Here is a 16843-nt window from a genome sequence, read left to right on the forward strand (position 1 = left end):
GCAGTACAACAAGCTTCATGAGAACTAGAGAAGTTTTCAGAAAAGTACAGAGAACCTCAGAGCAGTTCCGTTAACATTATAGAAGTCATATAAGTTTTAAAGAAGTTTAGAAAACTTCAGCGAATTTTAAAACCTTTAGAGGAGATCCATGATCGTTAGAAAAAATTAAGGAAACTTTAGGAAGTCCTTGTTTTTTTTAGGCTTTATTAAAGAGATTTTTAGCCTTAGGCTAGTTCATCTCTACTTTAGGAAGTCCTATAAAGTTCAGGGAAGTTTAAGAATTTAATGAGAAGTATTGTGAGTATCAGGCTAGTTTCTTAAACTACAAAAGAACTTCAAGGCAGTTTCATTAACTACAGGAAAAAATTGGGAATTTTCAAGTAGTTCAGAAGACCACAGAATAGTCCATTCCATATTCAACGGAGATTTCCATTGAAATATTCCCCGAAATTTCGATGAAGCTATCCTCCGAATTCAATTTTCTTTTAGTTTTCCTCTGATTATCTTGTAATTCTGCACAATAAGAAACCCTTTGGGAAGATTATCCGAATTTCATTTTGAATCTCACTTCTTCTTTTGGAATTTTACTCACATTGAAAGTCTCCTAATCCTAATTTATTGCCATTTCTCCTCTCAAATTCCTTTGATTTCTTCTCATAATTTGTTTGGCAAACTCTCCTAAATTTATTTTCCGAATTCATTTGAAGATGTCCGGGAGTTATTCTCAGATTTAATTGTAATCCTCCTTTTAGTATTGTCAAAAAATTTCCCAGCGCTTATGCCCTGGATTTGTTTTCTTCCATCAACTTTATGAAATTATCCTCAGAATGCCCTTGGAATTTACCTCTGAAGTTAACTGGAGTTGTGTTCCTCAGAAATTCATAATTCATTAATTAAATTCAGGGTTTCGTGAAATTCTCCTCAAAACTAGCAGGCTTCACATGAAATCTAAAATTTCTCAGAACTACCTTGAAAGCAGCTTCTTCTTCTTCTTCGCATTTCAAGTTTATTGCATATCGCATATTAGCTTATTGCGTGCTCTCAAATTAGTGTTCTAGATGCACTTCCACAGTTATTAATTTAGAGCTTTCGATGCCTGTACCATTTTTGCATTGGTATAATTGTGTGGCAAGCCCAATCATACTTCTATCAACAATCAATACGAAACTAACGATTTTAAATTGGCTCACTACTTGACTAGCCTATTGGTCCCAAGCAAACGATTAACGTATCCCATTCTAGTTCGAGGGGTGAATCGATTAGCTTGGGACCGAAGATAGTACCAGAGCTGAGCCAAAAAGTTGAGCACGTTTCTTCGGGACCTACTTGTCTTAGAGTTACCTCTATGATTCTATGTCCAGGGAAATCGAGAAATTTTCCAACCCGAAAAATTCCTAGACCGGACCGGGAATCGAACCCAGCCACCTCCAGCATAGTCTTGCTTTGTAGCTGTGCCTTTACCGTTTGAGCTAAGGGAGGCCCCTTGAAAGTAGCTTGTTGTGTATTAATTTATTTGATAAGGCTCAAACAAATTAACTTTACCGAGCCGAGGATTCTTGGTCACTATACAATACATCTTAAAACTATAGTCAAAAGGTACAACATAATAAACACTTTATCTTCCACTATCCAAAAAGCCTCCTCCATCAGAACTGGAGCCGCTTCCAGTGGTTTCATTGTATGGCAGTTACGCCAACAGGGCTCAGAGCGCGTCCATTGCAGCAATGGACGCTAAACGTGGTCAGCACTCACACACTCATCACTAAACGGTTGCTTTCCAAAGTCGACGATGCATGGACCGAAAGAACTGCTGATGAAGAACAATGAGGAGGACCACACAATGGTTGCTGCCGAGAAAACAGACGATCGCGTGGCACACATCGAGCGTGACCTGCTTTTGTCGACAGCCGAGTGAACACTGAATTGAAAGCAGCTTGCATTTCATGTTTTTCTGAAAGATTTCGCTTGGAATGAGGTCCTTAGAAATTATAATAAAAAGCCTTTAAAACTGTGCATGGAATTTGACTCCAGATTCTTGAAAACTGCTTAAAGTATTATATCTCTTAAGTCCAGAAATAACTCAAATTTAAAATTTCTAGGAAATATGCATGTTTCAAAAAAAATATATATATATTTCAAGACTGAAGTAATGAAATTGGGTTGTTATCTTCCATTCAATTCCACTTAATTATTCATGGCAGATACGTATTTCGAATACAATGTGCAGTCTTCATCAGTGTCATTCCCACTAAAGACTTATCAAAAACCTAACCCCCTTAAGTACTCATACCCTAGTCTCTGTTTTTTTTAAATTTATTTGTTACTGAAGAACAATCCACTGTGGATCTATAAAATTCAATGTGCGAATGAAAATAAAGAGAAAAATTAAATTTCAAAATTCATTCTTTTCTTTAAAATATCCTTAGTAAGAAAATTATTATATTCTCTGAAACTTCCTGGTATTTGAAGGAAAAATAAAATTTCCTAAGGATTCCCGGTTTTTGCAGTTAGCAGACCATACACTTTCTATTGAATCTTTCGCTTTAAAGGTTCATATCGTACATCGTAGTGTTTATGAGATACTAATTGAATAAGTCCTAAACATTATACGTTTATTTGGTTTGCCATCAGAACGATTACTTTTCTTCTCTTAGGTCACTTTTGAGTTAATATTTTTACAACTATAAGTCACTATTTGGTCACTTATTTCTTCAACATTGTCACTAAAATCACTATTTTTGACAGCAGTGATCGCTACCAGCCCTGCGATATAGTATCCATTCAATGCATGAGTAGAGCTTACCCGGTTGTACAGCTAATCCAGTTACTAACCGATCTTAAAATGATTTTTCTACCTTTTGGATTCAATATTTCAGACTGATGATAATTAGGAACAGTGTGAGCCTAATTTGACGCAAACATCATCATATCTAATAAAACTTTACATAAGTATAGCAAAATTGCTTTAATAGATCCGGAACAGCAGTCATTGTGGTTACAGACGATTTTTCGGTTATAATTTGATTCTTTGTAAAATCCGAATAAATTTGGTGCATTTTTTCATTTGCTCATATATTGACCAAAAAGGCTCTCCCATTACTTAATAAATACTAGTGAACAATTATCAAGAGCTAGTTCGTGAAATTTTTGTCTGACAGTGGGTTTAGTGCAAAAGTGGATCAATTGGTGCCATCACGGTATTGAACATTTGCTTGATTTTCTCTGTCATTATATAGCATGAGACTAAGTTCTCACACCTACTACCAGCTATCAAAAATGACCTGTGAGAGAAGGAAGGACATCAAAAGCTAATACAAACTTGTAACCTTTCCTACAGGTTGAAACCGGTATCGATAATAACAAGCTCGCGTGCAACTTTGAAGAAACTAATTAGGAAAAACAATTCTTCCATCCACATACATCGTCATTCGGTTTGTCATTGCACATTGAGTGGAAGCGAATAATGATTTAAAAGATAAGAAAATTTTACGAAAATGGGTCGTGCCAAAAATTCAAGTAATTCTTGATCATTGCCAATATTCAGGGTTTTACCATTAATTTCTAACAAGTTAGCAACTCGCTTAATACTATGACAACCAGCGATCAAGTTTGTGTCCATGCTTTCAAATTGAGATCGCCCATAATCAGTTGACCGTAACATTAAATCAGGTTTTTGGTTTCGCTTTCGAATACTCTACTAATAACTGCATACGGCTGGAATTCCGTGGAATGTGATTGAAAAATTGAAATTATCAATGTCGTTAATTGAAACGTCACAGATAAACAGGCATATTCAATGAAGATTTTTTTCATTTTAAACATCGTCCACAAACCCATCGGTTGACAACACTGTAACTGGAAATTTGCGCAACAGATGGCAGTAGTACTTGAGCGTCATAGCAGTTTAATATATTCGCCTCTCGATGCGTCTTTAAAAATTAATTATCATTTTGGCCGTAAAATGGTGAATGGTTTAATGCGTGAACGGTGGATAGTAGTGATGCACCGAATAATCGGCCGCTATAGTATTTAGCCGAATATCAAACTTTGCAGTCTCAAAATTTAACTCAAACACCTTATCGGCCACTTGTTAGGTAGGAATTGGCTGAATGTTAATTATCACCTAATACCTGGCTGAATAGCACGGTGCATCACTAGTGGATAGTATAACGAGCGTTACGTCTGTTTTCGTTTTACTTTATTCGAATGATTGACCGCCAGAAACCAGTTATTTGTATGCCACTACAATATAGTTGGCACGTGACTGTACGATGTGTGTCTTCGCCGGTATTGATGACGACAATTTTTTGCTTATTTTCCCAGTACGATGTAGATGTTGAGACGTTCTCCAAGATTACTTTGAGTATTGTTACGAAGGAATTCGGACATATGCTAAACTTGATGTGATACGGGACGTCTCTCGGATGGACCAATGAGCTCCCGTTTAATTTAAAAAGTGCAATAAAATAAACGATGATCGACGAGCCGACGGCACAATTAAAAACGTGCTATGCCCCGGTCAATTGACCTCAATTGGAAAGGATCTATACGTTTTGCGTTATTTGTTTGCTTCTTGCTTGCTTGCACTCCTTTTGCAAAAAAAAATTACCATAAGATCAAATGTGTGACGTTTGTGTGTCGGAATCATACTACACTAGGGTAGCTGATCCTATAATGGAGCCGTTAGTATGCGGCACCTTGTGATTCACAAGACATTATGGGGTTGTTCATTAACTACGTAGACAGTTTTATGAGATTCTTGCCTCTCCCCCTCCCCCTGCGTAGACAATTGTCCATACATATTTTTTTTTAATTCTGTTGAATTCTCCTCAAAACTCCCATGACACTATCCTCAGATGTTGTGAGTTTGTACTTCCATGAAATTAAACGCAATGCTACTGCTAATTAACCTCTTATTGATGCTGTCGAAGCTATTAAATTCTTCTTAGAATTCCTTTGGAATCGAATCAATTTCTTGAAATTTATGTCAGAATATCATAAAAGTTTTTGTCAGCATTGCTTTGGAACTCTTGTCGGTATTAACTTGCTTTTGTGGAGTTTTGGATGTTTTGCGAACTACCATCTGAATTCTCTTTGAGTTCTTATCAGAAAATCTTTGAAATTCTTGAGAAAATTTCCTCTCAATTCCCTTGGAATTCTCTTAAGAATTACAATATATATGATTCTAGTTATAACTGTATTTACATTATTCAAAGAATTTAATTAAAGCTTTCCTTACAAAGCCTTTGAATTTGTGTTCAGAATTACTTTTTAGTCTTCTTGGAATTCCTCAAGAATACTCCATGAATTCCATCCAAGTTCAAGGCAGATCAATTTTTTTCTATTCAAGGTCAGATCTTAAGTTTTTTTGCAAGCTCGTGGACTCTAAAATATGTTTTTACTACAATCATTCACTTTTCACTTCGGAGGATTTTCCATGAGTTGGTAACATAGAAAATTTCTTAATGATCCTTTTGAAATTCTTCGAGATTAATGATACTTTTGAAATTCTTCGACTTTTGAAATTCTTCGAAAAAATGGTATTGATTAGCCTGACATAAGAGGTAAAATATCAGATTATACCAAATTAAGCAAATGCAATACCAAAACTGTACCACACAGATCGAGGGGCGCGCACCTCCAGGTATGAGTGCGTGATATTTAAAATACATCGTAGTAATTAGAATACTTTGAAGACAGTAATAATTTTAATTTTAATACTATTAGCGGTATTGAACGTAATCAACAAATAATTAACGATAATTAATGTAATGACTAATTGTTCGCTTTAGTTCGGAGTCTTGCAGCAAAACTCTTTTTTTTTGTGCTTGTAGTAGTTGTTGCTCAAGCTGCAATTTTTATTAGGTTACTTTTAAGAACAATAGTTGTAATTCAAATCCACGTCTCCGTTAAATTTTAAGCGAACAAATATTATTTTTAGCAGTATAAATACTGCAATTCCAATAATTAAGTTAATTTTAAGTAAAGTATAAATATAGACAAAATCTTACAAATAACTAATCGTGGAATATCATTCATTCTTTACGAAATGTAAACTTCTATTATCCTATCACCTAATCATCAGTCTGTCGTCGCTACATCTTCATGACATGACATGGCTGTCATCTATACGTCACCGCGGTCATATGCGAGACGTTGGTTATCGCAGTGGCTCACTTGCATACAAGAGGCTTGCACGTAACACCAATAATTAAAATGTATTGAAAGTAATTAAAATATCTAATTTTGTTAGTAATTAAAGTATTCAATGAAATTAAGAGTGTATTTAAAGTAATGAATGCAGTAATGGTAAGATTTTAAATACTTGGTAGCAGGCTGCGTAGTATTGAAAGACTAGTGCGTGCCCCCCGACACAGATATTATTTTGGTATGCAAATATAATGTATTGTTATTCCCTCCCCTTGGCTAGTTTTTAACCTGGACGTTGGTGGGCATAAGATTAGGCCCATACTTCATAGTGGAGCGTTGGAGACGGTTGGTTTAGGTCCAGAATCGTTGGCTCATGCCGTGGCAGATTTCGCGCTAATTCTACCACATAGTTTGATAAAGGAGGTTCTTATCTAGCGTCCAAAACGTCAAATACAACAGGGAAAGGTTTTGCAGCTGAGTTATTAACGAAAGAGAAATTCGATGAAGAGAATCGATCAAAGCAGATAGGACCATTTGAAATGTTCATCGAGAATTCATTGTATACTTGTTCTTCTTGTCATGAAAATTTGTGCCGTTGAAATCAAATCAAAATAGCGTGTTTTGCTTTGAGCGTGTAGTGATTGTTTGAGATTGTTCAGTGTGCAGTGAGAAACTGTACTTTTCTGTTTTTTACTATGCCACTAGATGCTTTGACAAAACCTTGGCTAATGGTATCTTTCAATATTGATTTGTGTGTTTTTTTAATGTATTAAAAAGAAACGGTGTCCCGTTGAATAAAATAGCTGGAAACGACAGTTTGTCAGAAAAGCATCATAAAATTGCTTGGCTCCAAATGACAGTTCGTGGCAGCAGCCGTCTGGCTGCATTTGACGTTCCATTTTTCTCTCTTCGCGACTCTCCATCAGGTCATGAGCATGCAATGAGGATTACTGAGCTTCCCCTCTCTGATGAACCATTGCATGAGAGAACCAAAGTTCTAGCCTGAAGTGATATTAAAGGGCGAACACGAAATTATTGCGACACCGAAAATGTCATGCCAATTTTCTTATAATATTTAGAATCAAACCAAAATTTTAGGGTAGTTTTATACATATATTTACTTCAAAAATCAAAAGAAAAGTTAATCGATGGAGCCTTGAGTGTAAAATTGAACGCATTTTCGCTTGATGCCCTCCATCAAAGTCTTTACAGTGTCATCCGGTACAAGTTTCTCAGTTTTTTTTCCATTTTCTTAACATGTCCTTCTCGTCTTTGACTGTCTTCTTGCTCTTCCGAAGTTCCCGCTTCATTATTGCCCAGTACTGCTCCACCGGGCGCAGCTCCGGACAGTTTGGCGGATTCATGTCCTTTGGAACAAAATGGACAGAATTGGCCTCATACCACTCCAGGACACTTTTAGAATAGTGGCATGATGCCAAATCTGGCCAAAATAGCGGAGCTTCGTCGTGCTGCTGCAAGAACGGCAAAAGGCGCTTCTCGAGGCACTCAGATTTGTAGATCTCGCCATTTACTGTGCCTTTTGTCACGAAAGGCTCACTCCTCAGTCCGCAAGAGCAGATGGCCTGCCAAATGAGATATTTGGAGGCGAACTTCGACATTTTCTTCTTCTTAAATTTGTCGTCCACATCGAACTTGTTCTTGCCGGTGAAAAACTCCAACCCCGGAATTTGCTTAAAATCGGCTTTTATATACGTTTCGTCGTCCATCACACAGCAGCCATATTTTGTCAGCATCTTCTCGTAGAGCATCCGTGCCCGAGTTTTAGCCGTCGAGTGTTGCCGCTCATCGCGGTTTGGGAAGTTCTGTACCTTGTATGTATGTAGTCCAGCTCTCTTCTTTGCATTCTGGACGTAGCTCTGCGACATGCCGATCTTTTTAGCCAAATCACGGCTTGAGACGTTGGGATTTGCTTTAATCATCCGCTTCACCTTTCCCTCCGTCTTTTTGTTCTCCGGTCCCGGTTTTCTTCCAGCTCCTTTGCCGTGGTCCAACGTCAACCGCTCCTGGAACCGCTTCAACACGCTGGAGACGGTTGAATGGTGAATGTTCAACATTTTTCCCAACTGCCGGTGCGACAGGTCAGGAAATTCCAGGTGTTTGGAAAGAATTTGTTCTCTCAACTCGCGTTGGTTCACCTCCATTTTCGTTGAATCGAAAAACACGACTTCGAGTTTGACAGCATGTACACAATACACATCAATGAGAAAGTGTGCAAAATTTGGTTGATTTTTACCCAATGGTAAAAAAGTTATGCCCTGTTGAATGTGTCGCAATAATTTCGTGTTCGCCCTTTATCACACCTGTAACTCCTTTTGTTAAGAGCCGCGTCGTAGTAGGGTAGGATGGTGCAAAACGCACCGTTTAAGCAAAACCATCAATTGCTGGCGTTTGGAAGCTAAAATCAAGGAGAAATAATGGTGTATGGTTCATTACCATGTTTTCTACGAAGATCGAGTGATTTCGAACTACAAAACGATGATATTTCATGATATTCAAGGTATTTTATAAATCGGTTCTAAAATGATAGCGGGGAAAACGGCTGATTCATGGTGCAATATGCATCACAACATTGGGGCAAGACGCACGACAACAATGGCCAAAACTCACCACAACATTGGGGTAAAATGCACCGCATGATAGACAAACCATAACCCATAGGCGTAGCCAGAGGGGGGCAGAGGAGGGCAACTGCCCCCCCCTAAACTCAGCAACACAAAGGCTTTCGGTGAAATGGCATTCGGCCAAACTTTCCACAGTAACTTTTTTTCGCCCCTCCCTAGCTCGAAACCTGGCTATGACCTAACCCCTGAAAGTAGATCATGCAAAGGCATGAGGTATTTCAAATGATTATTCCTTTATGTTACATCAGAAATAAGGTCTCAATAGAGTGTTAAACTATGATTCATGAAGTAAAACATATAAAAGATATACGAAAAGTGAATAAGTATCATTATTTTGCGATATATGCTGTTAAAAGCTTAATTTGCAGTCGATGATTTTAACAACTGTGTCATGTTTTGCACAAAATGCAATTTTTTAAAGGAATCAGTAGGTCAATATATGATTTTATGATCAGGAAATATTTGTGAAACCTCCAGTTAAAAACAAACACAATCCGTTACCCGGAAAATGCATCTGAGGAAAAGTTATCGTTGTTTTTCTATAAGTGGGCATTTTACCCCTGGGGGTGCATTATGGACTGTTCTCCCTTACGCTTACGTATAGGCACTGAAGTTGGGTGCGATACTGGCGGGTTTTTCCGCAAATCACTCATATTTTATTTATATTTACACAGATATATTTATTTGGGTTTGCACGGGAATTATACTATTGAAATATTTCAGAAAGTGCCCAACAGTGGTCCTTCTACTTGCGTGACAAGCTTTCATTGTTGTTTTCATTGAAGCATTACTCAGGGAACAATGTTAAACACCATTTGTGTACATGGTATTGTAACTAATCTTATTCATATATGCTTCATTTTTGTTTGGGATAAGTGTTTAAACTATGGCTCGAGATTTCCACTGTGGCGTGCTTCTATTGTGACATATCCAAACGTAGTTTTGTGGGACGACAAATGAAACATGTGAGCGTAGTTAGAGCATATACCCTATATAATTTAAAAATCAGCTAGGAAACTAACTTCAAAGTGAAGCATTTTAGTTACTTGAAGGTGTCACTTGGGACGAACCCAATATATCATAAATATAGCTCAAAGTCAAAATCAACTTGAAACACGTTAAATTTTAAATTACATGCACAAGTACAGGTACTTAATAAAGCATGGGTTATGATTGATTAGGTAGATTAGAGATTTCAATTATTTATTAAATTAGGCTAATGAGGTATCATAATCATCAAACGAACTTAAATAAGAAAATTTAGACAGCCTAATAACATTAAGTAAATTAACAAAAGAGTTAGTATACGGGGGGTCCGCCTAAGGAGGCAACTATCTTTTAAAGCAACTGGCAACTAGCTTTTTCATATATTGTCTGTTTATTTTGATGGTTGCTTTAAAATATCAATTTGGTATATATGTGAAAGGATGAATCGGTTTCTTTACATTTTGCAGAACAAATCTAGTACTATGTGTCATTTCCTCAAAACCCCCCAATAACCGACCTCTTCAATACCTTCCTTTTCCCATGGCGTTCAAGTGGTCCGCATAGACTACTCAGCCATTACCCTTCCCTTAACCTCGGCTTTGGATTGACTTGCGCTCCCATTGCCATACCAAACGCTGCAACATGCAAATATAATGTATTGTTATTTGCATTTTGGTTAGTTGTATTTTACCTCTTGTCAGGCTGATCTACACCAAATTTTGGTATCGATTAGGAATCCATCTAACGGAGTTCCAATTGCTTGGTTAAGTCAAGTGAAATATCGTGGACTAGTACTTGACCAAAAATTAACTTTTAAAGATCACATATAAGGCATCCAAGCCAAATGTATCACATATCAAGACCAACAGTTAAAAACGCATCAACTCTATTTTGTAAACAAACCTTGTTAGGGCATTCTGTCGCGAACCGAAGTCCGTCAACGCAAACCAACAAAATGAACAGGTAGGGGAAATTTTCCTCTATTGTAGGTTTCGGTTCGCGAGAAAATGGCCTTACAAGGTTTGTTTACAAAATGGAGTTGAGATCTATTCAATTGTTGGTCTTGATATATAACATGTTTGTTTCCTCTTATGAACAGGAAATCCAAACTTTACCTGAATAGGTAATAAACTTCTAATATTTAAACAAATCTTTAGACCGGCCATGCTTTACGCTGTGCCCATATGGTCTAATTGTTGCACTACCAGGAAAAGCTGTACAAAGGATTCAGAACAAAGTTCTGAAGATAATTTTGATGCTGCCTCCCTGGTACAGTACTACTGAGGAACACGTACTTTTGAATGTTGAGACATTAGAACAGATGTCCAACAAAATAATTAATAATTTCAGGCAAACATCGCTACAATCTTCAATTGCAACGATCAATTCCCTTTATAGTTAGAGTTAGTTTAAGTTTTTAGTTTTAAAATGACCATTATTTGTACTAGAAAACCTGTTATTAAAACTAAATTGCGTTAGCGTTAGCGTTGTTAAAAACCTGTTTTTAAAACTAAATTGCTAGGGCAGAAACAATTTAAACATACTTAGATATAGATCCTAACAGATGAGCTTGTAGCTGGAGCACCTAGGTTAAAACATGAATGTATATTTATTTGAATTTAGAACAAATAAAGTGTTGAAAACAAAACATTGAGACTCCACCTTGAAGTTAAAAAAAAATGTTGCATCCAATCGTGGTCGAATAACAATCTCCATCGAAATCAACCCATTGACAGCTTCGGCACTTCGTTACCTATTGTCGTCAGGGGGTAAATGAAGCCAAATGAAGCCCTTGAGCGCTGATTTTTTGCATGAAGGTACATCATATTCTGTTCCAGAGCATTATTTTGCAAAAAATGAACACTCTAATGTGGACCCTACATGATTGATTTTATCGCAATACATTCTATATTGACGTCAATACATCATTTCTGTATTCACATCATCAATATTATTATCAATAATTCCCGTTCGCATCAATATATTGATACGTGTGGGGTTCGCTTAAGACTCAATTTACCCCCATGACAATAAGAGGTAAAGCCGTGCTGCAGCCGTTATTTCCCCTATCTGTTTATTAGCGTTCACGTTGGTTTACGAAAGCACGTCAATACACGCTTGAGCAGCATTTTCATTTGTGATTGATAACTGAGAATCCTAGATAAACATTTCAAAAGGTCCTATCTTCATTGATCCCCTTCTGTCTCGTAAAATCAGAATCAAATCAAAATCGAAAGGTCCTATCTGCATTGATCGATTTTCTTTTTACGATTTTCTCGTTCGTTAATACCTCAAGCTGAACAATGCATTACGTTCTAACATTGATTGATTCTTTTCGTCGACTTCCTCTTTCGTTAATAACTTGTTTGTTATTTTTTGTGATACGTATTGGGAACTGTTCCCTTGAGCATTTTTTAATCTCAAAGTGGAACGAGAACAAAATCAGTTGAGTTGGACTCGGATTCGATTATGTCTAGCGTTCAGAATCATAAAGGTCTAACTGCGATAATTAACTCATAAATGACATACAGTGGAGCAACTCAGTGATGAGTAAATTGACCTCATGTTTTCCAGGAAATCTTCCCGAATATGAGAAAAGTAAAGATTAGATTCACTTAGTCTATTGGTGCTACTTCTAGACTGAGTAAAATTTGCGTCAACTTTCCTCATTTTCCGGCCGATTTTTGATGTTTTCCACAGGGAACCAGTAGGCAAATTGACACATCGCTGAGTTCCTGCACATAAGGCGATTATGAGTGAACTAAACTCAAATTTGGGTCGTTCTCATTCGCCGTGCACAGTTCAAAGAACAATTTCTCCGAACTTATCAAAAGCAACATCATATGCACCGAGAAATGTAAATCCAGCAGAGTTATTAACTAAAGAGAATCGATCATCGCAGCTAGACCCTTATGATTCTGAACGTTAGACATAATCAAATCCGTGTCCAACTAAACTGAGCGTTATATTTCACTTCCAACATTTTTAAAAAGCATTACATAGCATCAACCATTCATAGTTGCAAGTCTTCGATGAAGTCCGCTTCGGTTTTGTAGCGTGTATGTTTTGATAATACTGAGCTCATTTTTATCATGTCCATCTCCTACTACGTTTACTGATTCTCGCTGTCCTCAAGCAAAGTCACACACATTGTCAGTTTTGTGGGTTGTGTTTGAAACACTTACAAGTTCATTAACAGCATACGTACATTTTTGTTTTTACTTTCCAGTGCACTCACGTGGTTAGGCTAGGCGATACGGATAGAGACCTAATTCTGCCCGAAGAAGGTTACCTTACTACCACCAATCTGGAGGGGAGGCGACTAGTCCGATGCAACCTGTCACATGTGGATGATTTCATAAGCATGCCTCGTCTGTTGCTTTATGCTGTTATTGTTAATGATTGATATGAATATCTGTTGCTATCGAAAGAAGTGGTGTCGAATTGTGTGCTAACCAATCGCGTGGACGATCGAGAGACTTTTTCTATCGCAGGCGCAGTTTCAAGCCGAGAAGACGGCAGTTTATTTATTAAAGTGAAAAGTATAAACGCAAACAAAAGGACGAGAGCAGTAAATTAGAACTGATATGGAATAAAATTATTGCTCTATGCGAGTGAACCACATACAGCAAGTGTCCGCGTCCAGACAAACCGAGCTACTGTTGCTGCTGCGCTGCTCTATTTGGTTCAATAAATCTTAATTTAAAGTAGAATAAGTTGATTGCTGTGTCACACAGTTGTGCCTCGACATAAGAGTTCCGTATAACAGCTTAAGCGCCAACTGACAACGATCGTGCGCAACGCCATTGTAGAGGCAAGTGACTGTGACCGTCTAAGTGAGCTCCACATTTCGTATTGTGTTCTGGAAGAGATAACATACCCAAAATGCTGAGTGCGTTAGCGTACTGCGCGAAGCTATGCTTCTGTATTTGATAGTGTGGAAGCGAGGACCGCCATCATCTGCTATTATGGATTGTATAAGGTCGATCGAATACTATATTAACGACTAAGCGGTGGGGCTTAATATACAAAGAAGAGAAAATCGTGTCCGAGTGTCCGGTTATGCCGGTTTTTGCGTGAGCGTCGTCGGTCGCTGGTGAATACAATCTATCCCAAAATTTGAACCGCTCAACACAACTTAGTGAAACTTCAACATACCAACATGGTGAAACTGATCGTTATGAATTTGTTGCTAAAATTTGGTAAAATTGATCCAAGGCGAGTGTTAATTTAAAGTGCAAAGTTACCAGTCATTCGAAACAGAAAAACAAGTCTCGTGGAAGAAAACCGTAAGGTGTTGTTCAGAAAAACGCCAGAGAACATTTCAACAAGCAGATTTAGAATCATTATCAAAGTGGAGCTGCTACTGAACAAAGTTCTCGAACAGTCTTCCTTAAAGTTTTGCCCCATTGGTGTGCCATATGGAGACGAAAAATAAGTATTCGGAATTTGTCGTTTTCATGGTTAACAAAATGCTGATTGATATCGAAAACACTCTACTGCAAAGCCATCGACAACGTGAAACTACCGGAATTAAGAAGCTGTACAACTCATTTTTTGTGCTTTTCTAACTGACTCGTTGAACCAAGAACCAAAGTATTGGTGCATGTCAAGTTTTATGTGCTTGTACTTATTTCAATCATATGTGGATAAAAAGTCCCGAAGAGGTAAATTTAAAAGTGCAAATTTTTATAATATTACGTGTTAGTGTATTCTTAATATATTATCTATATAAGTAGAAACAAGCACTGGTGCTCCAGAATACAAGCACTAATCGTTTGAAGATGTAAACTGCTAAACAGTCGAAAAGAAAACTGTGAAGATATTTCCAAATCCGTCAGTTGCACCTGAAACAATTGAACAAATTTAGAAAATAATCAATACCTCGGCGGAACCATCTGTGAGCCTGTTATCGCGTGTGATAAATATAAAATTGGAGTAATTAAATTCCAACTTATGACAGCTAGTGAGTTATCAATATTTCCATTGTTGAGAGGAAATTAAAATTCATTCCCAAATCTCGAAGAAACAAATAACCAAAAGTTTGAGTCGTTGTTGTTACGGTTGTGCGTCATCAATACCGTCAAGGCTCCTGCAAGTATCGCAGTGCAACATCATCGTACCGCTAATCGACAGGGCAACATTCGATGAGATAGAACCACGAATGGCGGTGTCGTTGTTGGCAAATTTATGCAATAGTGGATTAGAACAGCTTTGTCAAACACCGGAACCGTTAAAGTTTTATTATCACACCAACGGGCACTACAATCACCATCATCATCAAAGTAGCGGGCGCGATCAGTGTGGCAAGGAAGAACAAATGGAATACGCGAACTCCTTCTATCATAGTCAGCAGCAGCCGCAACATCAGCAGCAGCAGCCACATCAACAACAGCAACAGCAGCAAGATCAACAACCGCAACATACGAATCAACAGCAAAATCAGCAGGATTTTGAAGAGGTGCGTTTTAAATCTATTTACCTAGACTTACATTGACGTTGATTGGAGTACATATTGAAATGATTCATAAATTTGAGATAAAACGAAGTTGGGAACGCATCCCGGTCCCAATTTCTTCTTCCTGGCTATTACGTACCAACTGTAACTTGACGTCTGTTCTCAACTATTTCATTAAGCAAATTCACAGTCGCTAATTTAGGGCTTCCAAAGTCTATATAATTTTTGAATTTGCACCTAGCCGGAATGAATCGAATCTTCAAGGAATTTCGACGAACAGATTCTACACATTACATAATCTGTTCGTCGAAATTCCTTGAAGATTCAATAGATCTTCAAATAATTGTGTAAAAGAAGTCTCAGTAAATTCTGTCATTTATGTCAATACATTAAAACTTTAAAAGAAGCTGTTCTTAAACATCGTAAACCGTTTTGAGAAACTCGCAGAACAGCCCCAAATGTCTTAAGAAAAGAACAATATGGAAAATGTTGCTTATTTACTACAGGATGTTGTAAGAACTACCATTACAATTATCGTACGAAAAATTAACAGAGAATGTAAGTAAGGCATGCATTATGCGTTTATATGTTTAACATTTTCCTAAACATAAAATTTCCATAAAAAAGCATTTTTCCGGTGTAAGTTTGAATGTCTGGTTTTCTCCTAAAATCTATTTGCTCAAAGAATCTTCCCTGATCTAACTGTCTTCTTGATTTTTCGATCCTTTTCTCCAACAAAAAAGTATCCTCTCTAACACAATATAATTTACGGCTCCGTAAAGCTATCCAGCTTTCCACGCTCGGTATTGGCGTCCAGTATGGTATTAATTAAAGAGCCTAAATTTATAAAGAGGCGACATGTCAAAATTGGAACAATCGATTGTCTGTCAAAGTCATAGGAAAAGTCATTCCAATCGAGCAGAAGACCTGTCAAATGGATAAGATGACGTCTCTTTATAAATTCAGGCTCTTTAGTATTAATAAATGTATCATTCACGGTGGTTTTGAAATTAACTTTAGGTTCGGATTGACCCCTCCCTTTCCCTCTCCCAGGAACAGAGGAAAATGGAACAATGGTATCAAAAACCACAGTGAAGGATACATTTATTCATACCTACAGGACGTCATTGCCGAGTGTGGAAAGCTGCAGAGGATACACAAACCTATGGCAACTAGGTATGCCATTTTGCAGTGTTGTTCGGATAGCAGCCGATTTATCATTTATCTGAAAACACCCCAAAGTTCAATTTATTGCAAAACATCGGGGATCGATCTGTTTGTTTACAAAAGCATGTACACCCTAAGCACGAATGAGAGAAGATTTATCAAATTTTTAAGCTTTACCTTTCTTTACCATCTCGAAAAAAAAGGTTTTGATTTTTCTAAAAAATTGGAAAAGATATCAAAAATCAGTGTTTTTCTTCGATTTTAAAGAAAATGTACGTGTCAAAACGTTATTTCTGTGTCATCATAGCACAGCGTTGGACTAAAAAAACCGAAAAAATTGACCTTTCGGTTTTTTAGTACAACTTTTAATTTGTACAGTTTCTCAGAAATGTAATAAAAAAAAAAGATAATTTTAGAGTTTTTATAACTCTTACAATAT

General features: G+C 37.2%; 2 protein-coding genes across 3 annotated transcripts in view; both read left to right on the top strand.

Moving 5' to 3' along the window:
- The window catches only part of LOC135707286 (probable inactive tRNA-specific adenosine deaminase-like protein 3), a 32173-nt gene extending 17808 nt beyond the window's left edge, over positions 1–14365 (top strand). Inside the window, exon 2 of the mRNA XM_065229089.1 lies at positions 13009–14365. Within this exon, the coding sequence (XP_065085161.1) occupies positions 14201–14350 (150 nt within the window). The 5' untranslated portion in view covers positions 13009–14200 and the 3' untranslated portion in view covers positions 14351–14365. The remainder of the gene's footprint in view (positions 1–13008) is intronic.
- A 20-nt stretch (positions 14366–14385) lies between these two features.
- gem (gemini) overlaps positions 14386–16843 on the top strand; it is a 47792-nt gene continuing 45334 nt past the window's right edge. Inside the window, exon 1 of one of the 2 annotated variants that reach the window (XM_065229067.1) lies at positions 14386–15240. In XM_065229067.1, the coding sequence (XP_065085139.1) occupies positions 14944–15240 (297 nt within the window). In that variant the 5' untranslated portion in view covers positions 14386–14943. The remainder of the gene's footprint in view (positions 15241–16843) is intronic. The other variant, XM_065229068.1, reaches the window with a different exon arrangement.

The sequence above is a fragment of the Ochlerotatus camptorhynchus genome, unplaced genomic scaffold, assembly GCF_037179485.1.
Source record: "Ochlerotatus camptorhynchus isolate MF236.1 unplaced genomic scaffold, CSIRO-AGI_Acam_v1.1 ptg000307l, whole genome shotgun sequence".
Taxonomy (NCBI): Eukaryota; Metazoa; Arthropoda; class Insecta; order Diptera; family Culicidae; genus Ochlerotatus; species Ochlerotatus camptorhynchus.